This window comes from Poecilia formosa, unplaced genomic scaffold, assembly GCF_000485575.1.
Source record: "Poecilia formosa unplaced genomic scaffold, Poecilia_formosa-5.1.2 Scaffold183, whole genome shotgun sequence".
NCBI classification, from domain to species: domain Eukaryota; kingdom Metazoa; phylum Chordata; class Actinopteri; order Cyprinodontiformes; family Poeciliidae; genus Poecilia; species Poecilia formosa.
Window position 1 is genome coordinate 254,542 of NW_006800122.1, and position 25,771 is coordinate 280,312.

The window sequence follows — 25,771 nt, forward strand, 5'->3', positions numbered from 1 at the left end:
ATGTAACATTTAAGAGTCTCTCTTGTGTTATAGGCATTGCAGTTGGTCATTACTTGAAATTAATATGTGCTTAAAAATGGACAAAAGACATTAAGCTTGGCATTTCTGCTCAGAGAAAAATCCACATGGCGACTACTCCAGTGCAAGCAGAGAAGTTGCAAAACTCATTCAAATTCAACATGTGAGTCAACTCAACGCTACAATCATCCTGGTCTAATAAACGGGCATAGTGTCTGCCCTGCTTTCAAGGGTAACACTGCTGCTGTATTATAGCTGATGGACAGCAATTGCAGAACTGCCAAAATGTTCAAATGTTCAAAATGAGTTGCAAAACTCATTCAAATTCAACATGTGAGTTAACTCAACGCTACAATCATCCTGGTCTAATAAACGGGCATAGTGTCTGCCCTGCTTTCAAGGGTAACACTGCTGCTGTATTATAGCTGATGGACAGCAATTGCAGAACTGCCGAAATGTTCCAGGTGGATTTTTCACTCTACAATTTTCCTTTCTCAAGCACAAGTAAGTCGATATTTAAATAACCCTCTGATAATAATTGTTTGATTCAGAGTCTACTGCACTGAGAAAATTTACGAGACCCACCACTGAATACAGAGCAGCAGAGGGTGAGCGGGGTCAGAGCGTACCTTTACATTCCCTACTGGAAATATCGCTCAGATTATAACTGAAATACTGAATCAGAAGTATCTCAACTTTGAAACCCATTTGAAGCCCTCCATGGTGTCAAAAAGCCATGGCCAAAGTCAGCAGTGAATAAAATAATATATGCAGGATGTCAAGAAGAACATAAGCGATGTGAATATTAAAAAGAAATCAAACTTTAATGAGTTAAACAGTTCTTCCCAGATAACCCTAGGTCAATGGGAAAAACCTAAGGTCATTTAAAAGTAAAAACTCCATATATTTACTAGAGTGAGATAGAGCATCACATCCGCTGAGGCAGTTCCGCTCATTATAAACATATTTATTGTTATAAATATTATAATCCAGAAAAGTCTGTTCTAAACCGCTGCTGTGCCAGCTCTTGGAGCTGCGCTTCATTAATCAAATTGTTTCTATTTCATGCAGCCATTGGCTAGTTACTGGTTTCAAGGTTTTCAAAAGTTAAAATCGTTTGTACAGTTTAAAGGCTGTTTCACTGAGAACATACCAGACCGATTTATTTTCTCTAACAGGAAGAAGCAGAGAGTAACATAGCGCTGCCGGTCAGCTGGCTGAAAAAAAAGGCCCCGACACTTTCTGCTTAATTACAAGAAAGAATACAGTGAGGGTGTATTATAAGAATCCAATATCCTTGCCAAATTACATAGTTAACTAGATATTTGACAAAAATGTGCACAGTAAGTCCAAAGTGCTCAATCAATTGAAAAGCTAAACTGAAAAAAATAAGCATATATATATGTACACACACACACACACACGCAATTATTTCATCCAACACTGCAGAGTTTCACTGAAACTGCAGAGTTTCACTGAAACTGCAGAGTTTCAGACTACCAAATTGAAGCTTGGAGCAGCTAACCTGAGAAATAATAGCTGTTTAAACAATGAGTTGCTGCTGCAAGTAAAAAAAAACAAAAAACAAAAAAAAAAACTCTGTTACATGACAAAGAAAGTATGATGCAAAATTCCTAGAAACACTGAAATTGAATACGTGTACTGTGTGACACATTTGCAGGTCCTTGTTTACACCGTTTACAAATGGTAACTTCCCCAATTGAATCTAGAGGCTACACTTCCAGCACTACAAGCACATTTAGTTTAATGAGTTGCAATAAATTAAATACTTTTATTGTATTTAAATGGCAGCTGACCGGAATCCACCTGAATATATTTATAAGTTTTGGACAAATTAAGACAAACATTACTATAGTGTTTCTGATCTTTATTAGAAAGAACCCTTTGTCTTCCAAAAAATGTTGTTTTTCCACAGAAATTAAATTTATGTTTTAATAGGGATGTTTACAAAAATTGAGGATTAATACTGCCCTGTTTTGGTATTATGAAAACATGCATTTAGAAAATGTCTTATTAAAATTCTATACTCTAAGAATTAAGAAACTACATTGGTGTTTCATGAATCTTAGTCAAGTTATCTGCAAAATTGAGAAACCACAAACATACTGTATAACCAAAATTGAAAAAGACCAGGGACAGATTTCAAAACTAAAAAGGAAAATCTGGACAACTGAGACAATCAGAATTAGGAAATATTAGAAGCAATTCCTGGATACATTTTTACCAGATGGCATTATATGATCAACTGATTGTATTGCATGTAATAAGAATTTAAATGAAATGCCTGTAATTTGATTTTAATGTGAATACATGATTGTGTTATATTGGACTTAAATGGACTAATCTGGATTTAATTTGAACTGAACGAGACTCTATGCAATCATATCTGATTTGGCCCCACTTGTAAAGTGGCATGAGATTTTATTTTTTATTTTTTTGTAGTTTGGTGCTATAAAAGCACAAATCGGATCTCCTACACATCCTTTAGGTCCTTTTCAACTCGTATAGAAAGATGCTCTTAATTGAAAAACTTCCACATGTACACCATAAACTCCAGTTTTGTCACCACTCTTAAATTGTGTTCCCCAGTAAGGACATCTTCCCAGTCACCTGCTCTCCCCCTCACTACACCTTGTGAGTAATGGCAGGAGCAAAGGACAGTGGCAGAGAGCCATAAAAGTGTAATTTGCTCCATTTTCCCGAGGAAACCAAATTCACTTTCTGTCTCGAATTACAATCTGTTAACATTCAGATGGCCAGCATTGTAGACGGGGCATTACCCGCCTACACTCTCTGCTAATGACCCTCAAACAGACCGCACACACACACGCGCACACACACGGAGACAAGTGACGAGCAAGGACACGTAGTCATGAGCGCACAAAGAAGCACACACATCAACACTCCCACAAGCACACACAAACACACCGGTTCTCAAATTTGTGCCGTAATGGACAGAAAAAGGGCAAAAAGGGGAAGAAACTGCAGAGAAAAGTATGTTTCTCGGAATTAAACATAATGACTTCATAACTCAATTCTTTCTTCTGAAAAAAGGGCAATCTCAACTGCCCCATAAACCTCTCTACTCCTCTAAACGATTTATCCTCTAATGCTTGTGCTTTTTTCCCCCTCTTCATTCTTTCACGTCTTTTTGTAAATTTCCCAAACTCTGCTCCCTTATCCATCTCCTTTGTGTCCTTCCGCACTTCCTTCGTGCCCGTTTCTCTCCTTCCCTCACTTGTTCGTCAGCTCTCTCTCTCTTCCCCCACGCTCATCATCCCACCCTCACAGCAATCCTCGTTCTCTTTCCCTCCATCCCTATCCTCCATTTCCACCACTCCTCTCTCAGGGAGCTAATAGCCTCCTCCTTTGTTCTTGGAGAACAGCGGGGAACAATGGCGGAGTGGGGCTTGTCGTTGTGGCAACAGGCAGGAGACAAGAGGAAGGAGGGAGGGAAGGAGACAAAGAAGAAAGGCAGGGAGAGAAAGAGCAGGCACAGAGGGGATGCTGGTTGTTAGCTGGGCGGCAGGGAAGCGAACGCTGGCTAATTACACTCGTTTCTATGCACACCGCAATTAAACTGATGCACACACATACATGGCCCAAGCTCAGAATATCCTCCGCCAACCACACAGACACACACTTTCTCAGCAACATCAGAGAGAAAGTGCAAGAGAAAGGAGGAGGTGGCAGAGAGGCTGGAAGGGGGAGAAAAAAAATGACAAGACTAAGGCTGTTTTAATTCACTGCTACTGTTCTTTCATGCAACAAAGAAAAACTTCATTAAACTTCGTCAATCTTTATCAACTCAATTCAATTCAAATCACAAAAGTTTGACATTAGAAGGTAGAGGAGAAGGCTTAGTGGGCTCACCACGCCCACCGTCTCCAGCTTAATCTAACCGTCATCACACAGCAACTCATTTCTCCTTTCTCAGTTGCGCTTCTACCGCTCTGCATCTGCCATCAGCTCATCTTTATCCATTTAATCAGCTCATATGGAGTCAACTCTCCACAGGATGATCTTCCTCTCTCCAGAGATGAGGAGCTTTAACTCCACGTAAATTAACAAAGTGGGGACAGGGAGGAGGGCGTTGGAGAGATTATTATGGGAAAGAGGAAAAAGTGAGAGGCAAGAAATAGAGTGGGGTGGGGGAAGAGGGAGGAGAAGGGGCTTGCATCCAGGTCACACCAGCCTGTAGGGTAAAACTTATCCCAAGTCTGTGGTACAACTCTACACCCCACCATCCATGGCCTAACATGCTTTTCCATTAACACACAACTCGGAGAAACATGTGTTCCACGCCGTCTGCCCGTCCGTTTTATTATTAATGCAGTTTAATGCTCGCCCTAAGTGTGTGCAAGCTTTAGTGTTGGAGGTTCATGTTAGCAAAAAAAAGCCATTGCATGACTTAAAAAAAAACAAAAAAACAGCAGTAGCGTTGGACACATTCAGCCTTCAGTGTTTAAGAGGAGGAGTGCGGGGGGCTTCATGTGTGCCCAAAGCACTACCAAAAGCGCACATAGAAAGCAAAGCTTCACGCCACACACAAATTCATACTGCCAATGAGGCAGATGAGGAGTGAAAGGAGTCACATTAAACAGGCAAACTTGTCCTGTTTCGCTTTCTTAGCCCGAATCCATTTTCATAATGCATTAAACCCACCGCTGAGAAGACAGGGAGAAGGAGGGAGGGAGGAAACTACACGGGGGGAAGCAGAGGGTTGGAGGCGCAGAGAAATGGCAAGAAACATTTGCAAGGTAATCCAAAGCTGGTGAATGTATAGCTGCGCGCAGAAGATACGGAAGAACCGAGAGCGAAAAGAGCTCGTCTCATAGGGAAAATATGGGAAGTAGAAGTGTGTGATAGACACCCAGACAGATTGGGGTGGTGGATGAAAGAAGACAGGAAGTAATGATAAAACAAGTAAAGATGACAGCGGGAGATGGGGGAGATGATATTGTCGCAAACTCTTGATTGTATGCGTTCCGAATGCATGCAGGTTCTCATTACGCGTGCTTGTGTTTGCGTGGTTACAAACTGGCAAGGGGCAGAAGGTTTTCCGTTTCAGCACCAGCAGGCTGATGAGAGTTTGGGGCCAAACAGCCTAGAGGCAGAGCTGGCCTTGTTACTCAGTATTTTTTTTCCCCCTTTTCTTTGTTAAACTCCCACTCTCACACACATAAAATCTGAAATTTACTCCAACAGAACTTCAGTAACACTAACAAGCTGCATAACATAAAAATGGTTTAGTTAAAATATTTAAAATGAACATGCACTTGTTTTATTAATTATTTATGGCAATTAAAATTTAAATACATCTTGATGTCCAATAGTAAAATGCTTTACTGGCTGACATTTGTTATGTAAAAAAATAAAATAAAAAATTACATCTCGATTGCGTCAAATGTCACATTTTACTTCAGAACCTGGCCACCTATACACATTGCAAAATTATTTCACCGGGTTGTGATCCTACAAACTCAAAGATTAATAGATTCCTTCTTGAAATATGATCTGATTCCATGTACATCAGGTGCCCACTGGGATTATGACCCAAATTTAATTCCCATGTTATTACAGTCAAAGCCCTTGGTAACACCAGTGTAACAAGAGACGAGGTTCAGAGAACTTTTTGATCAAGTGCAGAATTTGTTTTAACTGTGTAAGATTTTAAACTTGCATGAACTTTGCCGTTCATCACAGATAACACTGCGCGTGCCGTTTGACTGCTGAAATTAAGAATAAAACAAGAATATTAATAGTCTCTGCTGCTATGATGTAGCGAGAGGCTCAGTTCTGTGTCAGTAATGGTCTATTTTCTCTCTCCATGGTGGGATATCAGACAAGCTCTGATATGCAATGAATATCATGGGGTGTTGCAGCCAGCTCGCTATTATACAAAGACAACTTACAAAAGGAAAACAAATGTGACAAAAACAAGTAGGTTGCTTGTAGAGGATGACAAATGTGGCACATTTGGTGCAATCAAATAAATATAAAAAACCCCTGAATCAAATCTAATGGAATCAGTTTCAACAAGTGATCTCGTCCTTCATGGCTCGGCGACAGAAAGTTAAGGAAGCAGTTATATCAAGGATGAGACATCCAGAAGCCCATCTCCTCAATGTCATTGGTGTGAAGGCTATCTCACACTCACCTGACAGTGACAGTGCTGCCAATAGTGCCAGAGGGAACAAGTGAGATGGAAGGTGGCAGACAGTGAGGAGATGACAAAAAAAAAGAAGGAATTATGGTTCAAGAATAGAGACAAAGAGCGTGCAAAACCGGAGGCACGAAAATACAGGTGTAAAAGAGAACAGTGGCAACAGGATGACTGACATCTAGTCAGCCACTGCCTTTGTGTGCTTGAGTGTTTGTTCTCGGGGAAATTTGGAGATGCGGCGTTCAACATTCGTAATTAAAAATGACTAATGACTGACAGCGGCACAGTGTGTGCTAAAAAATTAAACAGGCATTAATAAAGCAACATCATTACTGTCTGCCTCAGGAAACACAAACCTCATGAGTACTTGCAGGGAGGCGCACAGAAAATTACAGTCCAGGAAACACTCAGGCAGATATAACTAATCCTAATCACTCATATTGCACTTTTCCTATTTTTAACACTCTATTTGCCCCCTTCCGCTGCCTCTCATTACCTTTCATCAACAAATCTATATTTACAATTACTGACTAAAATCACTCCAGCACAGTGCGATAAAACAGTTGAAAAGGTATTTACAACCCTTAAACTTTTTACGCTTTCTATGTACAAACAACTATTTCACAATACTGAAAATTCACATTTTTAGACCAACATATAGGCAGATATAATTCACACGTGGAAATAAAAGGATGCATGGTTTTTCAAAATCTACGCCATACTGTTCTGAAAAGCATGGTGTGCATTTGCACTTAGTCCCTCTCAATCAACTGTAGAACCACATAGAACTGCAAACAGCTAGTTATGGATTTCTTTTAACAAACTGTTCCATCTTCCAATATTTTCATAAAGCTTAAATATATTGGATACACAAGTAATATTTGTCATTTAAACAGACACCCCACCTTAACTGTGGATCTCTGCAACTTCCTTAGAGTTAGTTTTGAACTCTTTGATGCCTCTCCAATTCATGTTTTCCTTACTTCAGAGTATTGATTATGTTCAATGCCCATTTCATGGTAGGTTTGAAGGGATGCCATATTCTTTGTTGGATGATAGATGGAAAGGTCCTCAAATTTTTACATCTTGGGATGTTTAATAACCCAACCGTATCCTATCTAGTGCGTTCCTTGGTCTTCTTTCTGCATTTTGTGCACTGTTGTCCACAAAGTCAGTACAGCTAGATTTAGATTAAACTACACACATGTGAACTCTGTTTACATTTGAAGCCAACTGTTTGCACTGCATTTTATTCAGAGGCATCAAAGTGAATGAGGCTGCTTTACTTTTCAGACACCATGCATTGTTTTCCTTCCACTCGACAATTATGTACCAGTTTGTTGTATGCACATTAAATCCCAAGAAAACAAAGTCAGATTTGTGGTTGCAACATGAAAACATTTCATCAAGTTCAAGAAGTATGAATCCTTTTATAAAGGTACATCTGAAAGCCTGGAGAAGGTAAAATGAAGTATAAAAGCATTGTCTCAAAAACAAAGGTCAGCTACTCAACTCTGAGCTACTTCATACAGCAAGGAGATGGAGACTTGAGTAAAGCCACTGTAAGTACCGCACCTCCCCAGTCGCACTTCCTCACCATTGAAAAAGAAAATGGGATGCCAGACACAAAATGGACATCCAGAGAGGCAACACCTGAATGCTGCAGCCTTCTTGAAAGAGAAGCAAAGCTATAGAAATCTCTCTCATCTTTTTCTCTTTGACAAAGCCAGGCTGGAAGGATGAAAGGCCTGAATAAAAGCCTACACAGGACCTTTAAAGACCAGATAATGGTGCGGCAGAACACAGAAAGATGTAGCAGGAAACAGAGGTGAGGGGGAAAAAAAGTGAAAATGTATTTCATGGATATTCAAAGAACATAAGATAAAAAAAAAAAAGAAAAGTACTGCTCATATTGAGGAAAGGAATATGAGCAACAAGAAGTAGGGAGATTGGAAAGAAAGTAAGAGGAAAATAGTAAAATAAAAAAACTTTCCATTTTAGCTCTAAATACGTGGCCTACATACACATCGAGTGTGTATGCGTGTGTGTATGTATGTGGATGGATCACGCACCGATAACATTACACTCCTTAATTCCTAATTAATCCTCCTAAACTGGATTATTGCACAGAGCATGACAAGACCAGGAATCAACTCTTTGCCCCGATGACTGTGTGTGTGCGCGTACGTGTGTGTGGGGCGTCATTTTGCCATTTTTCAGTTTGAGGTCTCATAAGGCCTGCATGTCCTCAGTTACATGATGTTAGGAAATGAAGCCGACAGTGTCTGTGGTCCCCTATGACACAACTTCAGACATACTCCGCTTTTCACGCACAAACAAGTGGTACGTCTTGTGCACACACGAATACACAAATGAAGGTCCCTAGATCATAGGTCTAGAAATGCTTCTGAATCACTGCTGAAAGTGGCAAGGACATCCAGCTTGAGTTTACAGACTTAAAGTAAGGAGTCACTGGGGAATTCAGGGCATATTTATGACAGTGTTCCCCTGTCACATTTAGTCTGAAAGCTGCCGCACAAACTGTCCCACGCGGCGCCGTTATACACTGTCTGAAATACCAGAGCGCTCTAATGACACTAATACTAATGGAATTCATTTTAAGTCCAATTCTTTGTAAATGAGTTTAGAAAAACGACTTTCACAGACAAACGAGTTCAATTTGTGTTCACTCCTTTTTTCCCCTTCTTGTTGCTGGGAAAGAACTACCCAAAGAAGAATATTAAAAGCAGAAGTTGAAAACAAGAGAAAACATTTTTATGCCAATCAGGGATATCTTGATCTAATTCGATGTCAAATATCGGTTTGGGTTCTCAATCATTTTGTTTTGAATGAACTACATCAAGGGCTCTTGAATCCATCTAAAAGTAGCAGAAAACAAGGCCTTGACCCCTGACCTATATTGTCATACCAGACTCCTCTCAAATCCCCAAACTTGTTGTTGTCCAACAATAAGTTTAGGCAACAAGTTTGTTAGGCAACAACACACTTTGTTTATGAAGCCCAATATTAAACAAAAACATGACTGTAGGGTTGCCATCCTGTCTGCAGCTCAGAACCATTTTAAAACAAAATTAAACACAACCCAATGGACTTTGCAAATTTAGAAGTTAGTTAAGCTAACTCCCAGGAAGCAGAGAAAGAGCTTAAAAGCTAAATGAAACAGTTCATATAATTGAGCAAGGTGAAGTAACACCTTAGAGGAAACCAAGTAGATGAAAAGCTTCCAGGGGACAATGACAAAACCAAAAGGATTACAGAACAGATGAAAGAATTCATCATTTTGGATGATCAACCTATTGCTGCACTCAGCAATCTTGGCCGTCACAGGTTGTTGCAGCAGCTGGAGCCACAGTATGTTCTACCCTCAACACAGCCGAGTGCTCAGTGCTGTCTCAGCTGGGTGAAAAACTGCATCATCATTGCAGTATGTTAACAGATGTAGCTGCTTATAGCTTTACTACAAACACTTGAGAGTTTAGGGGTTCACCCAATATCATTGCTCGGCCTCATGGCACGTCGCATTGATCCTGCATTGATCAAAAACAGAGTACACGGTTTGTCCAGCGGTTTTGTGAATCTCGTACTGCAGAGAATATGGACATGACATACAACTGATTGCAAAATAAACAAAGAATGTGCTGCGTAGCTTCACAGAAACAGTAAATACTGTAAAGAAGACCGTCACTGTAAGCTATTCAAATGTCTGTCGAGCTACTGAAGTGCTAATCATATAAACAGGATTTATTCTAAGAACTTTATTGAATTTAGTATGCAAGTCTTTGATGTAAAACATTGCATCAAATTGACACCAATTCTCAAACTCCAAAAAGAGCAATAAATTAGTGCTGCTTGCACAGGACATTACCATTTTTCCGGACGACAAGTCGCATTTTTTTTTCTTGGCTGGTCCTGCAACTTATAATCAGGTGTGTCTTATATAAGCTTATTGATGCATTTTTGACTAATCTAAAATACTCAACAGTGACATAGTCTGGAAAATACAGTAATTGTTCAGAACAACTTAAATTTAGATAAACTAGTAAGGGAAACCATTAGAAAGTTGTACTGTGACCATTATAAAACAAAAATCAATGAGTTCTTAATTATGGTAATTTGAAATGTTGACCAGTTCTCTCCAGCATTTGGATTCACATCTAAGCATTCTCTGATTGCATTTTCTGATGTAATTAATCAACAAACATATTCTCAATAAATTAGAAAACAAACAGTTCTGTTAGGGTGGTTTTTAATTATGGGAAACATTCGTTTCAAGCCTTTTAAGCAATAGAATGGTGGAGGAAGAATATTTACAATTCCTTGAATACATAATTCGCTGATAGATCCTAAGTATTTTGAATAACGAGCAGCATGACTGACAGAATAAGTGAATGCTACTTATTAACTTGTTTTGTTTGTTGCAGTGAGCGCACTGTTGCATTTTCTCTGCTCACTTAATGATAGTGGATACAGAGAATATTTGGATGGACAGAAAGTGGAAGTAGTTTGACGGAAAGGGGAGGTCACAAAGGGAATGAGATTTTGTGGTTGTGGTGGGGGATTAACATGCTTTCATGCGTTCTCCGCTTCACTGGAACACCACAAGGCTTGTTGATGCCTCTAAGTGCTATGAAGTATTAACCAGATAACCTCCAAGGAGACCCAGTGGCATAGAGTGTGTGTGTGCGTGTGTATGTGTGTGTAGTTTGCTTGTTGACCGCTAACCATGTACAGTTAAGTACAGAGCCCTAAATAACCTATCAAGAAAAAAGAAAGCATGGTTAAAGTCTGGAGAGATTCGGTGGAAAGTCGAACACTGCTGGACGACGATGCACTGAATTCTTTACAAGAATAGGAAACAAAGACTCTTACAGACTGTAGCTGTACTGGCAGAAAGGGCATGAGGGACACATACATTGATGTATACTCCTGTGTCAAGAAGGAAAGAGCCATATTTCTAGGAAAGTTTCTTTTAGGAGAAAATTACAATCAACTGTTATAACAAAAAATGAGCAATTTCGCCACCCTGAACACTCAACCTATGGACGCATTTCACCTTTTACCTTCTTATTCACTCCCAGTCAGCTTAACTCACTTTCCCCACTTTACCTCACCTTCATATCCATCTGCTCAATCACTGTGTTTGCGTCAAGTCTGCTCACCTTTTCATCGTTTGTCATTTCCTCCCTCGTTGCTCTTTTCAATCGTATACACATCAATCCTGCCTCTACTCGTCCTTCTCTCGACTTCATTCATTTTGGGCTTCTCTCTCCTTCACTTCGTCCTAAATAACGTCATCCATCTTGCCTATTGAACCAGGATCAGTGTCAAATCCCCTGCGACTTTGATAAAAATCTCACTTTTATTAATCTATACTTACAGGCACCAGTGGTATTTGCTAAATTTTACCATAATCATATTCTAGATAATATATAATAATATAAAACAGGCAAATAAAATAAAGCCCAGAATTTAATCTAGGAATACATTACTTAGCCGTTTCCCTGCTGCCACACACGACTTAAAATAATGGCTGATTACTATGGTTCTGCAGTATGTGCGCAAAGCAAATCCTTGTATTGAGATCTTAACGTTAAATGTTTTGCAAGAATTGAACATTTCTGACCAGACACTTTCCATCGGATCTGTTCAGTTACTGTGCAGTGAAGAATAAGCAAAAATTAATCCTGTATGAATGTAAAGCTGGTAGAGATTAACAACACACTCACAGGCAAAGGATGGTTCTGGAAAGTATTTGTAGGTGCAGCTAGGCAAAATGTTAAAAGCAAATAAATACTTCTTTATAAAGACTATTACTGACATGCAGAATGTGAATGAATGAGGCTTGAAATCTAATATCTAATAAGGCATCCAAGTAATCATCTGCAACAGTAGAGTTGCATGTCAATTTTGATTCATACCTTCAATAAATGGAAACCATTTGACTTCTACCAGATTTGATTTTCAGTATATGGGTGTGAAGCCTTACCAGGAGCTTTTCCACTTTGTGTTTTTGTTCTGTATTCATCCTTGCCTCCTGACAAACTCAGTAAAGGTTTGGTTCTTTTAAGTGGCTTCATCTAAGAATTAAACTTTTCTTTCTAACTGGTGCTTAAAAACTTCCACAGGCAATGAAGCTTTTCAGTCTGTAATTAGCCGACTGGCCTGTGAGCAAACAACTTCACAAACTTTTCTAACAAAAGGTTTAGTTTTTGCATAGTAGAAAGTAGATGCCAGATAATTGTGGATAACTAAATAGAGTTCAACACTGAACTTTAAAGTAGCATCACAAAGAATGTGATCTTGCTTTCCGATATTAGTTAAAGGAAAACTGTTTTGCAAACAGACTTTACACAACTTTTTAAAGAATCGTTTAACTTCCTAATAATACCTCTTTGGCATACAGTCTAAATATGCGTTTTATGGATGCTCTTGCAATGTTACAGCCCAATCTTTTTAAGCAACAAAGAAAACAGTGAAGGAGGGGGAAAAAAAAACTTTAAAACCAAAGTGACAAACATGGAAAGATTTGAAAGCACAAACTCAGCAAACAGTTCAGAAACTTGGAAAACTTGCAGAAATCTTAAGATGTCTGTTCTGCACTGCTCCATTCATCCAAACAGAGACGGGCTGCTCGCTGATGCCATATGCATGCGCAATACGCCCTGAATGCCTCAGTCTACTAAAGCAAAAAAAGTTTGAACACATAATATAATTCAAAGCATAAATGTGTGAATTATAGTTTGAAACTTAATCTAAAATTAAATGTCACTTTTGAAACCTATTCAGTGTTTTTTTTTTTGGAAAAGTAGCATGGGAAGGCTACACTGTGGCTGCTTTGATATTTAATATTAATGCCCAAAAACAGATGGGAACAGTCAGACTTGGGACTAGGTACTGATGGGTCTGTCACTGTGAGTGAAAGCAAGCTTAGAACCAATTAGAAAATGAACGTGGTTTTAGACGTTGCTGGCTTTGTTCAAGTTGAGATAACATATTGGTGGTTTTGGTTCAACTTAAATTTAAATTCTTAAGGCCAGTCAAGCTTTACTGTCCAACTAAAATGGCAAAACTTCAAAGCACATGCTCTAATCACTGCTTTAACTCCTTTCAAAGTGTGACAAGTGACTCATCTGCTTTCTTTCCTTCTCTCTGTTGTACCGTTAGCCCCTCATGGCCAGCTACCAACACCCTGATTTGCCATTCTCAGTTTCTCCCTGTAGTTAATCTGCTCGGTGGAGTGATGAGAGCTTTGGGAACCAGCGAGAAGAAGATGAAGGAAGAGGGAAATGAGAGGAAAGGGATGGGAACAGGGAATGAGGAATGGCCATGCATTATTGAGCATACAGAGTAGAGTTTTTAGGGGATAAATGTGAAAGTGTGTTTAGGGAAAACCTCTTCCCTTTTGGCTCCCCCCGCCTTCTCCCTTCCTTCCTTCCCTCCAACTCTCCTTTCCCCATGAGGCCAGCCGCATCTCTTATTCAGTGGGGAGGTAAAAAAATTCAAAGTTAGAGAAGAGGAGGTGGACATGGAGAAGGGAAGAGGGTACCTGAAATGGTAAAAAGTGAACGAATGTCTTGAGGGAGTTCTCTCAAGTGCTAATCTGGGGAGCTCCTCGTGTTGATTAGCTGAGCACGTGTGGTAATGGGCGAGCAGGTGGGGTGCCGGCTGTCGCAGGGGAGTACAAAAACAGGGAAGGTAGATGGATTGAGGGAGAGGATGTAGATGTACAGTTTTGTGTTGCACAGTGTAGCAAACAGAATGGTGAAAAATTAAGGTGCCTCGCAGGCAAAGCAGAACCCACGTCTCACAGAACTTGACAAATGGAGAGACTGAGTAATGGAGCAACACACAAACACAAAGCTACGGACGTCACAGCAACTAAGCCACATATACCTACTCATAATGTAGTTACACACAGAAATATGCATAGGTCAAACATCTTGGCCTAAACAGTTGCTCTACACATGGTCACATGGAGACTGGCAGGAAATTAAGGTCAGAAAGTGGAGCGTGGCCTAGCCTACAGAGCCTTGTAAATACCACTGGTGTCTGGTGTAAATGCCACTGGGTTATCCATTTTGAACACCGCTTCTGCAGCAACAGACACGTTGCACCAGCAGATGTGGCAATAAAAGCTTCTAGCACACCCAAACCTCACATAGAACCCGGCAGGGCATGAAGCACACGCACGGCTACGTGGAAGTAAACAAGAAAATGTGTACCTTAAGAGTGTGTGCAATGTGAATGGAATTGATAGTTTTAATAAGTCTGGGTGTATTACAACCCTGTGGACACGGTCGGAGCCATTAGCACAATAGCCTAATGGCCTTGTAGCACCTAATAACTCACTATGTAGCTAACATCAAGTAAGTTGCAGCCTTAAGGCTACTGTGAAACAATTTCACTGAGCTGGGAGAATTAGACATCTTAATGACATTTCCGCATGCCTCCACTGCCGTCGTATATCATTCTCTGTTTTACAACTTTTTTTTTCTTTTTGTTCAGAAAAGTATTTTCTGATCCAGACCTCACTCATTGTCTCATTTCATATGGGCTTCTTTACCAAGAAGCGATAGGAGAGCTGAGGAAAGCAAGAGAGAGAAGAAGATGAGAGATGCAAGTTAATGCCCATATCTTGTCAGCTCCATCTTTGAAGTTGTTGCTCTTTACCAGTGCTTTCCCCCCCCTTTCTTACACTATCAGTGACATCAAAGTGGGCCAAGTCTGAAGCATGTGTGCCTGCGTTAGTACTTCTCTGCCCGTAGGGATAGGTAGCTTATATTGCAAATAAAGTAAACAGAGTGCAAGTTCCTGCCGTTTGTGAGAGAAGACAAACGCAATCTACTTTTTGACTCTAATCCCCCGCTTTTCCTTTTCCTCCTGATAACCGTGCTTTCTAATCATAGTCGCAGCATCATAATGACTTCTGCTGCTCCTCAGCTCATCAGTATCAAAAGTGAAGCACTTCTATTCTCACTTTGACACATTCAATACATCTACAGACGTGTGCACAAAGACTAAGGCAGACATCTATGAAAGCAGCACACATGTAGAGCAAAGAGTATGTGACTGTGACCAAGAGAAGAGTGGGTGGATAGATTGTAGGTGTGCATAGATATTTGCTTTCATCCCTCATTCCTTCTGTTTGGTCTAGCTGTGGGTGAAACCAGACAGAATTGCAAGCATTGATAATACATTAGCATCTCTAACAGGCTTTCGGACTTATCAACCAGTACCTTAAACATGCACTCAGAGATTATAAACATACTAAAAGCGCATCCACATTAAAACACACAAATTCCATCATTCTATCTTCAGCTGTCACATCAAAAGCAACATTTACATGGTACTGGAAGTGGCATGATAGATTGGGTCCTTGGCAGGCTAGCCGCCTGGCTAACTGACCGGCTGGCTGGTTGTGAAGGGGACTTATTCCGTCTAAAAACAGGATAATCTTTAGGAAAGAGAATAGGTTGCAAGGAGATTAGGGACACACAGCGGTAATGCGCCGGCATGAACACACTTAGCTCATTTGCATGTAAAACAGTGAAGAGAGATGCAACAAGGGAGGAATGGAAGGAAGAGAAGGTGTGGGACTGCGTGCATGTTTATGAAGACGCTTACATGTGTATGTGCAAACGTACGCTTGCTCTCTGAGCATATGAGCGCTGCTGCGGCTGGCAGCGAGAACCAACGTCAACACGCTCAGATGTGTTTGAACCTGATAAGGCCTGATGAATAAACAGTGCTTTGCGGCTGTTCTGTAAGCATGAAGAGATGGTGAATGAGGGAACGCGAGCTACTGCCGTACTAAGGATACATGCTGAGGCTTAAGGAGCAAGTAAAGCCAAGCTAATGCCCCGCCACTGCTGAGGCTTCAAGAGGTATAGCTTGGTTTCAAACTTAAGCAGTGGCAGAACATAAACACTGAGATATATACACAAATACACAGCAGGCCAGGCCTGAAAATACCAAATCTCATTTGCATGTCATAAAAACATAGCCAGTCTACATTTAGTCTTCATATGGGATGTAAGGGCTGTTTAGAATGCTAGGCACGGGATTTTCATGGATAGGTTTTTGAGCTGCAGCACAGGAAGGAAAAGCAATCCTGAGCTTTCCAAACGGTTCTTGAGCATGCACTGGACAGTTTGCAGTTTACTGGAGCGGTAATAATGAAAGCCTCTACCACCAAGTTCCAGGCCATGATTCTCTGACAGAAGATAGTGGCGGATTCCCTCATGCTCAGGCATACTCTATGTGATTCAGCTAGAGAATCCGGGTTGTCTGGAAACGGGTACCAGAAAACAAATGAGTAAGATCTTTCATTTGAAGTAAAAGCAAAGTGCTTGGATGTGATCACAATCATCTAACTTGATATAAACAGAACTAACCTCACATTTGAACAATGTCGTGAATTTCAGTTTCAGACATTCAAACCCACCAATTTATGTAAGAACCTTATTCCCCTGAGAACCTTAAGAGTTTCTGAGCCGTTTCTCTTAAAAAAAAAAAAAGAAAAGAAAACAATAAAACCATCTGTGCTCCTGTACTGTAATATTCAGGCACTAGGCCAAGATGCTAGGAAAACTAGCAGAAATATTTGGTAGTAAAAGAAATAAACTGCCACAGTAAATTCATTTTTCTAATATACGGGAGGCACCAGAGCCTCCTGTGAGATGGAACAGCTATTTTACATTCATGCTTGGGACCAACAGATATTAAATGTTCACTAATCTCTCCTTCTGGAGTTCTCAGATATTTCTTCAGAAAGCCCTGAGCCACATTTCAAAAATGGATGAAGAATATAGTCTCTTTATCACCTAGTCTCCCAGATTTCTGCTGGACTACATTTTCCGTCATGGTAATCTTATGTGCCTGAATAAACTTGACATCTCAAAGCTGCCTTCATACTTATTGGCAGGCCTGGATAAGACATTTCAAAAGACGCATCATTTTTATTGAAGTAGCATAATCTCACTCTGAAATTTTCAAAACAACCCAATGTTTAGGGCATTTGTTTGGTTGAGGAATTAGAAATAAAAATAAATCACATAAAGAAAAATAGTACCATTCAACTTGGCAAAGCTATGAATCCACTGAAAGCAAATGTATCTAATTTATGTATAATTTCCTTTTTTTTTTAATGTTGATCAGATTCATTGGGAAATTTTAATTACCATATAAAAATTTAAATTGCCATATAAAAACTGTTTTCCCAAGAGATAAATAATGATGCTCATAGACTAATTTCCCTTGGGTAATATTCACAATTTAGTCTAGTCTAAAGAAGTAGACTAAATTCAATTCAGGGTGTGTTTCAAAGTTTTGAGCAAGCACCTTTGTTAAATAATACTAACCAAGGTGCATGCTTCTCAGTAAACTAAAATATGTGGAAAAGCACCTCACACCTTAAGTATGGTGGAAAATCAGTGATCCTGTAGGCTTATTTCTCTCTCGAAAGCCCTTGGAATGTTAGAATTCATGTCATAATATACACTATAAAACACCGGGACACTAAAAATAATAATTTGGTGGCCTCTGCCAGAAAATTGAAATCTTCACTGGGTCTTTCTACTGTGAAATAATTCAGAACACATAGCAAAATAAAAAAAATGGGTTCTCCCAATAAAACTGACATTCTTCCAAGGCAATCTCATTACCCAGACCTGAACCCTGTGGGGAGCGTTAAAGACAAGAAAACACAAAAAAAGGCCTGGGGGTTACGGACAATCGAGAGAGCGATTATACAGAGAGATTCCTCTATATATAATGTCCCACTGGCAAAAGGGGGTTGTGAAAGGAATCGGCACAAGAAGTCCTACATAGGTCAGTCGTCATTTTGTAAAAACCAAATATTTCTGAATGTGGGGTTTTTCTTGTGGGAGCAATAAGTAAATATACGCAAAAGCTTAAAGTTTATTTACATTTTTTTGGCATGAACTTGTACTTTGACTATTTCACCAAAGGTGCAAACGGGTGTGGAGGGTACTGTACATAGCAGACTATAGCCTCCATAAGTGCACAATGTCCTCAGGTATTTTGATAAACAGTTGCTTTCCATCTGAATCGAACGTCCACACAGAAATTAAGATTTCAGAAAAATATTAAGATTTTAAATGGTTTTCAACCTGGAAATTAAAATAAAGGGTTTATGGTGTGTATGTGGGAGTGGGTTATCAGGGATTGTTAAAAGTAATAACAGAGGACCACTTTATACATGAACACTCTGGCTTTCTGTGTTAGAAAAGATTACTATTCAACATTTGCCAAACAGTTATTTGGCATTTTTTAAATGCCAATTAGTTAAAAACCATCAAAATAAACTGACAAGCTTGCTGACAAAAGGGTAAAGAGACACCATTTCGCAGTCCTAGTGCTGACATTTTGTAACAGTCCAGCAATCAGACTGCAGTAAACAACAGTGATAGAAAAGCAGGGGAGTGCCTCAGCTATTTGATTAAAATGGAAATTTTTCAAAAACAAGTGTACTCTGCAAAAGAACCAAATGACCTAATCAACACGACGCCGTAGTTCTCCATGTCTAGGTCTTTTATTTTTAATATATTCCATCTTTGATCCTAATAACTGATTGGCTTGCAAAGTTGTGCAAATACACACATACACAGCAGGTACTTTCATGCTGACTGGTACCTCATTAAAGTGAGGAGGCAATGGAGGAGGTACAGGGAGTAGGGGGGGGGGAGAAAACGCACTAAATAGGTCTATGTGTTCATACAGACCCAAACACGCCTAGAGAGAACACAATCACACCTACAGAGAGGGAAAATTGATTTTGTCAGAACACAGGGAGATCAAAAGGCTTATTATAATTGGTCTCTAAATGTGGCAGAGCTCACCAACCCACTCTCACAAGCACAAACACCAGAATACAGACATCGCACCGGCAAACCTGAATGAATTCTCAATAAATTTGTTTGTTATTCACGGGAGGGGAACGCAACGCAGAAAGCTGTGGTGACAAGTGGAAATGTGCCGTATGGTGTTGGCAGCAGAAAAAAGAAACAAGGACAGCATGCTATAACACGGCAACACAAAAGAAAAGGGGAATTGCTCTAAAGGCTGGAGAATTGGGATGCAAAGATGATCCTCCCATTATAAGGATTAATAACTATATATGCTTCTGGCTCTTTTCTCTCCTGAATCAAATTAATCACCACTGCTCCCACTAGCATACCCTTTTCTCCCTCTGCTCAGTCTGCTTTTATTTCACCCACCACCTCCTCCGCCACTTGCTCTTTCTCTCATTCTTTTGCTAATTGGGCTATTCAAGGTGCCGACTTCAAAAGGCACCTGCCACCAAACACAAAGTCTCAAAAAAGTAAAAAAAATAAATAAATACATTTTTTTTAAAAAAGGACAGCAGTTTGGGATGAATATGTAAATGCTGGAAAACAATGAATGAATTCTAATGGCACCACTGATCTCTTGTACTTTTGAAAACAGACCTTTAAATCCTGATCAGCCAGTGTTATTCCCTCTTATGAAAGAGAGAAGCAAACAAACACTGAAAGGTAATAAATAAACAAACCACTTCAAAGTGAGGAATCTTTAAAAAGTAGCTTAAGGGGAAATACAGGGATAAGCTTGGTGCCTAAAATCTTTTCTGCTGCACTAATCGCTTTATAGACTCAGAGCAAATCCAAAACAACAAGGCTGTTTACAGTTACAATTAGACTAATGAGAAATGGCACGTCTGACAATATAAAACCACGATTGATGATCGTCTATTAATATTCCACTAGAATTAGAAAAAAAAACTGATTTTATTTAATAAATTGCTCCTCAAAAGGAACGGTAAAACAAATCTAGTCTGTAAAAAAAAAAAAACAAGCAACTAAGCTTCCTTATTAATCAGAGTTCCAAACATTACATATAAACCTCAATATGCAGTCTTAAGAACATTTCTACAAATATATGTAAATATGTATATACACGCATATAAAGACATATTCAACAACTCCACTGTTGCGCTGATCCATGTTATGCAGAGCCCATCCACATTTTACCTTCAACCGGCATAAGTGCGTCTCCCTGACTACATAGAGGTAAAGTTAGAGACGTTGGGTCAAAGAAAAAAATGCTTCATCACTTTTTATCTTCTGTGTCTATTTTCATTGCTGTCATTTTTCCACTCTGCTTGCTCAATTTGGAAGTAAAATGACTTGCAGAAAACTCCTGTGTCTTTAGTCCTCACATATTTTTGCATTAAGTGGCTCTATAGGGTAAACAGCAGGTACAGAAATACAGTCTTAAAAGCTGAAGACAGAACAACTCGTTCAATCCAAGCTCATGCGCCATAAATTCCAGACCACAATCCGCTACTTTTTCACACATTTTGAACTGCGACACACGCATTTTACAAAGCGGTTTCTAAAGGATGAACTCCTGTGTGACGAGGACAACAAAGCTCGAGAGTGAAACGAGTGACATTAACAGCAAAGCGCAATCAATTTCGGATAGTTGCTCAATCTTGGAGGTCTATTGGGCATCTCCAAGAAACATGATGAAAAAAAGCAGGATAAACTAACGTTTTAATATTTAAAAAAGTTAGAGATGGGTGTGATGATAAAAAATTTGTGAATAAATCTGCGAGATGTATATAAATGATAAATTACCGCTTAGTGAAAAAGATCATTCCAACCCCTGGTAAATACAGCAACAACTTACAGCACTTTATACCCAGCTGAGCATCTCCAATAATTGCTAAGGGTGCAGAACAGAACCAAATCAATGAAAAAAAAAACTTGACACTGATAAGGTCAGATGAAATTAAAAGGAAAAAAAAAAGAATGGAAGACCTGGGGTGAGGGATTTGCAGAAACAGCAAAGGAAGGCAGACTGGAGCAATTAAAATGGAGCAGACTGTATGAGATTCACTAACTGAAGAAGCAGAAGGTGAACAGCTCATCATTATGGTGATGAAGGCCGGTGTTGAAATAAGCTCAAGTGTAGGAGGAATCCTTACCATGGACACAATTACTACAGCTATAAATTGCTAATAGTTTTAGAAAAATTCTGGCACACACAATTGTGATATGTGAAACTGTTTAACTGTGACTACAGGAGCTCTGTGCAGCCAGAGGATGAGTGTCTCCCTCCATCAGTTGTCTGGTCTTCAACTAAGCAGCAGAGGTCGACACTTCTGACCGTGCCCTGAGCATATTACCCATGCTGCATGTCTATTTTTTTGTGTGGCTGTGTGCGCTTGCTCATCCAGCTGCCGGGCAACTGATGAAGAGGAGGAGGAAGGGTCAGAGTGGGTCAGCAAAGACTTTGTGTGATCTCAGTTTGCTTTTCAAGGAGACTGGGGAATGAGCAGCACAAAAGGAGCAAAAGAAAAAAAAAAAAGCACAATGGAAAGAGTGAAAGAGAGCTTCTGGAAGTGAGAGGGAGCTCTGGGGGGGATATAACAGGCCTTCAGCTGTTTTTAACAGAATGATGGGCAAAGGAACACAGTTTGAGCAGAGTGGGAGCTTAGTGGCATCTGTGCTTCAGATACTTTATACAGCAGCAACTAATACAGACATATTCACAAAAAAGACTTTTAGAGACTTGAACACAATCGGCCTCGCAAAAACAAAAGACCTTGCACATAAGAATGTTTTAATCAAAACTACTCAGTTTCAGCATGCTAAAAATATGCAAGGAAAATCAATAACGCCTACCTGTGCACCCCCTACTACCGTTACCCACCCCATTTTCATCCCCACCAGCAGACAGGTGTGAGGCTATGAAAAGGCCATGGTGTCTTTATATACAGCGCTTGGAAAAGGTTATTAGACATCATACGGAACAGGCGGCTGTCTCAGCCAATAAAAAAAGGATTCATGGGAGCATGGGCCAAATGGAGTGTAGAGGAGGTCATATTATGGAGTGGCAGGCCGACGTAAGGATTTGATATACAGATGGATGCAGATGGGACAGCTGCCAGCTCTGACATTTAACTGACATCAAAAGCTAGCGTAAGCCGTCTTGTGCATGCACACTACTGTTTATGTATATGACCCGAGTGTGTGTGTGTGATGAGTATTGAGACTGAAGGTGAGATAAAATTGCATACACACTGCCTGGGAGCTCCTGATGTCCGGGATATAATTTGAATATGGAGGAGTTGGAGCAGAAGGCTCAGTGACACCGGGACAAGGTGAGAGGAGTGGACAGGTGTGTGTGTGTGTGTGTGTGTGTCAGCATTTTGTGCCAGGACAGCTGGTGAGTCGTCAAAGGACATCAGTGACCTTCTTCTTATCCCTTCCTATACTGTCGTCCCATTGTCTGCGTCTACCTGCATTGATGTGCTCCAAATATGCCCAAGTAGTGATTGTCCCAGCTCAAGCCACGAGTGCAATGAGAAAATGGTCCACAGTGGGAAGGGCATGTAATTAAGTTGAGGTCAACATCGTTTTGATTTGCCCTTTCCAAATAACAACCCTGTAAAGGTAAGTAAAAATATGTGAAGTGCAAATTGTTTTCTTTTGTTTGCTCTAGTATGACTAGTAAGATTTCCTGTACAAAGAAACTGAAGTTATGTCCCCAGCCTCCACTTCTTCTGTCTGCTGCTAAAGCTAAATCAGTTAGCAGTGAGCTCATGCAAACACCATCCAGGAACACCCCAGACTGGCGTCTTCTTGCTGCAAATCAACATAGCTACAAACTGTGCACAATTTATTTTTTTTTGGTCAAAATTACATTTTAAAGCACAAATCTTCAGACTATTTAGAATTAAAAATTGTCTAGTTTATCTCTAACTTTTACCAGACTGTTAGATTTATTCTAGTGCTAATACTAATCGGTTAAAAAGAAAAATTAATAAGAGACCTGTGAAACAAACCAGGTGACACACGAGATACTCAGCATGTTTTAGGGAGAGGCAATATGTAACAAATTACATTTTAAAAAATTGCTGAAACATATTTTCAATACATTTTTCACAAAGCTGTAATAGTGTTTTTCATTTTGAAATTCTTTAATGATAAAGCATTTTCCTCACCTTGCAAAACAATAACAAAAAAAGCAAGAAACAAAATAGCTTGCATACATACTAGGGTGCAAGTAGAATACTATTTAAAAAAGTGTAGGTCAAATTTTTTTGAGTTTTTGCTTAGAAAGCGGGTCGGACGATTGTGTTAAAATTATTAATACCATTACAATCATCTAAGATTATCCTCAACTAAGATGTTGCCGTGTTTTAACGCTCATCTGGCTCAGGTTTCAGGCTCTCTGAAACTGCTTTAGTTGGTGCAGTTACTGCTTGAAGACAAATGCACAAGCATTGTTACACTAAGCATGATTGAAGTGCTAACATGACTGACTAAAAACTAAGAACTGTGGTTCTGTGGGTAAAGCAGTCTGGTGATCGGAACGATGTAGGTTCGATTTCAGCTCGCTCTTGTCACATGTTGATGTGCCCCTGGGTGCCTAACCACAAGCTGCCCACCGATCTGCGTATCAGTGTAAAAATGTGTGTGCGTTTGTGAGTGCAAATGGGTGAATGTGACTCCAGTGTAAAGCGCTTTGAGTGGTCAAAATGATTGGAAAAGTGCCTATATAAGTTCAGTCCATTTACCAAGATGGTTTCCATGACAATAGACAGTGACGCTAATATCGTCAGATTAACAACTATGGCTGATTATGTCCATATGAGAAAGTCTGCAGCTGTCATTTCCGCTCCTGTCTTGGCTGATTATGCTGCTGGCTATATCTCCTTCTCTGTTGAGGTTTGAAGTTTTGATAACTTTCAATGATAATGTCAAGAAAACGCACACACAGAAAAATAGATTATTTTTTCTATACCTCAGAGTGCCACAGTCCAGGCATATTGTCAACGATTTCATGTTTCTGACAAAACAAAATTTCTATCAAAATAAAAACTAAATGTCCCAGAATTTCTCAGATTGGAGACAATATTCCGTTTTGCTCTTGTTAATGGTAGCATTTCACAGTAATAAATATAACTTTTTATCTGAATGAAAGGACTGCCATTTGTCCTACAACTGCCATGTATTCTAAGAAAGGTAGTTGATGTCCAAATGACAAACGCACATACACAAACATCTTCATAAAGCTAATTTTAGTAAATTTTGTTGACATTAGTAGCTATACTTTAAAAAGTGTTAAAAACGTTTTTGTGATTTGGGGACAAAGGAAATACTAAAATGTGAAAAACAAAGTCAGTTATATTTTCTCAATATTGAATACATAAAGGATGACTTTGTATCGTGATACAAAATCTTCATGTTGTTAAATTCCCATTTACATTGCCGTCAATCTGCACTGGAAATTACCAAAATCTGAGTTTCAAAGACGTATTGTGGTGCAAATAAAGGAGATGTGAACATTTGGCTGGACCTAATTGAAAAGGTTAGACACACTAGTGCAACCAGTTGAAAAAGTTAGTGTGGAGTCCTGCTGCGTCATCGGCTTATGAGAGAAAGAGAGAAGCGCAAGAGAAAATGTGTGAAAAATCAGTGTGCAATACACTTACCACCCTTGGCTGATGAAAGAAGAAGAAAAGGCATCGAGGATTGTGGAAATTACATAGAAAAAGACACACAAAAAAAGCATTCTTTAATATTTAGAAATGCAATGTAAAAAGCAATGAGATATTACACACTAGATAAAAACTTACGCTTTGTTTGTGATGAGAAAGTTAACGTGAGTTTGGCAAACAGTTCATTGCTCTGAAATTGTTCCTCATTGGCCTTGGTCCAGAAACTGTTCTCACTCAGGTCTTCAGCTGCAATCTAAAAAACACAAAGGTCAGGATGTACAGGAGAGGGAAAACAAAGAAACATGACATGAATAGGGGGGAAAGGTATCACAGCTGTTATATAATCTTTCCATCAAATTGGCTCAATAGCCCCAAACTTGGTTATCTGCACACCTGGCAAACAATGAGACCCACAGATGAAGAAGTCAATAGAAACAAAAGGAAATTGGTAGGAATATGATGGTATGAGAGGATGAAGGACACAAAGAGGAAAGAGAGAAGAAGATGCATGTAGTCATGTTCTGTAATTATTGTACATATTATGGTGTAAAAGAACTTCAGCTTAAGTTTCAAATAACCAACTTCTTTTTACTTCTAAATCCCTTTCCCCCTTAGTTTTATCTGCATGTTTTCACACAAGTCAAAATTAACCATGCTTTTTTTTCCCCCTCTCCTCCACTTTCTCAAAATTCTTATCAAGAGAATAAAAGCCCATTACGAAAGAGAAAGCAGGGGTAGTAAATTTAGAGATATCAGGCCTTTCATTATGGACAAAGCCTCAGGGATGGGTGTAGGACAGAAAAGACGGCGAGTGAGGCAAAAGAAATGTGATATGGCAATGAGTCGAAGGAGAAAGAAAGAAAGCAAGAGAGCATGCACAGGAGGAAAAAAAAAAAAAAAAGGATGACACCCAAGCCAGAAAAAAAAAGTCAATTTAAATTACAAAAGAATACCATCCTTTCTAGCCGCAATTTAATTATCTGTCAGTGGTGCAGTTAAAAGAAGGAGGCTTATTAAAACGCAATTTCTTTGAC

At 39.5% G+C, this 25,771-nt stretch overlaps 1 protein-coding gene across 2 annotated transcripts in view; it reads right to left on the bottom strand.

Annotated features, from left to right (window-relative positions):
- Window positions 1–25,771, bottom strand: part of diaph1 (diaphanous related formin 1) — a 100,545-nt gene that overhangs the window by 33,620 nt on the left and 41,154 nt on the right. For both annotated transcript variants that reach the window (XM_016678478.1, XM_007565792.2), the window contains 2 exons: window positions 24,876–24,990; window positions 24,732–24,740 (listed from right to left, as the gene is read on the bottom strand). In XM_016678478.1, coding sequence (XP_016533964.1) covers window positions 24,732–24,740; window positions 24,876–24,990 — 124 coding nt within the window. The remainder of the gene's footprint in view (window positions 1–24,731; window positions 24,741–24,875; window positions 24,991–25,771) is intronic.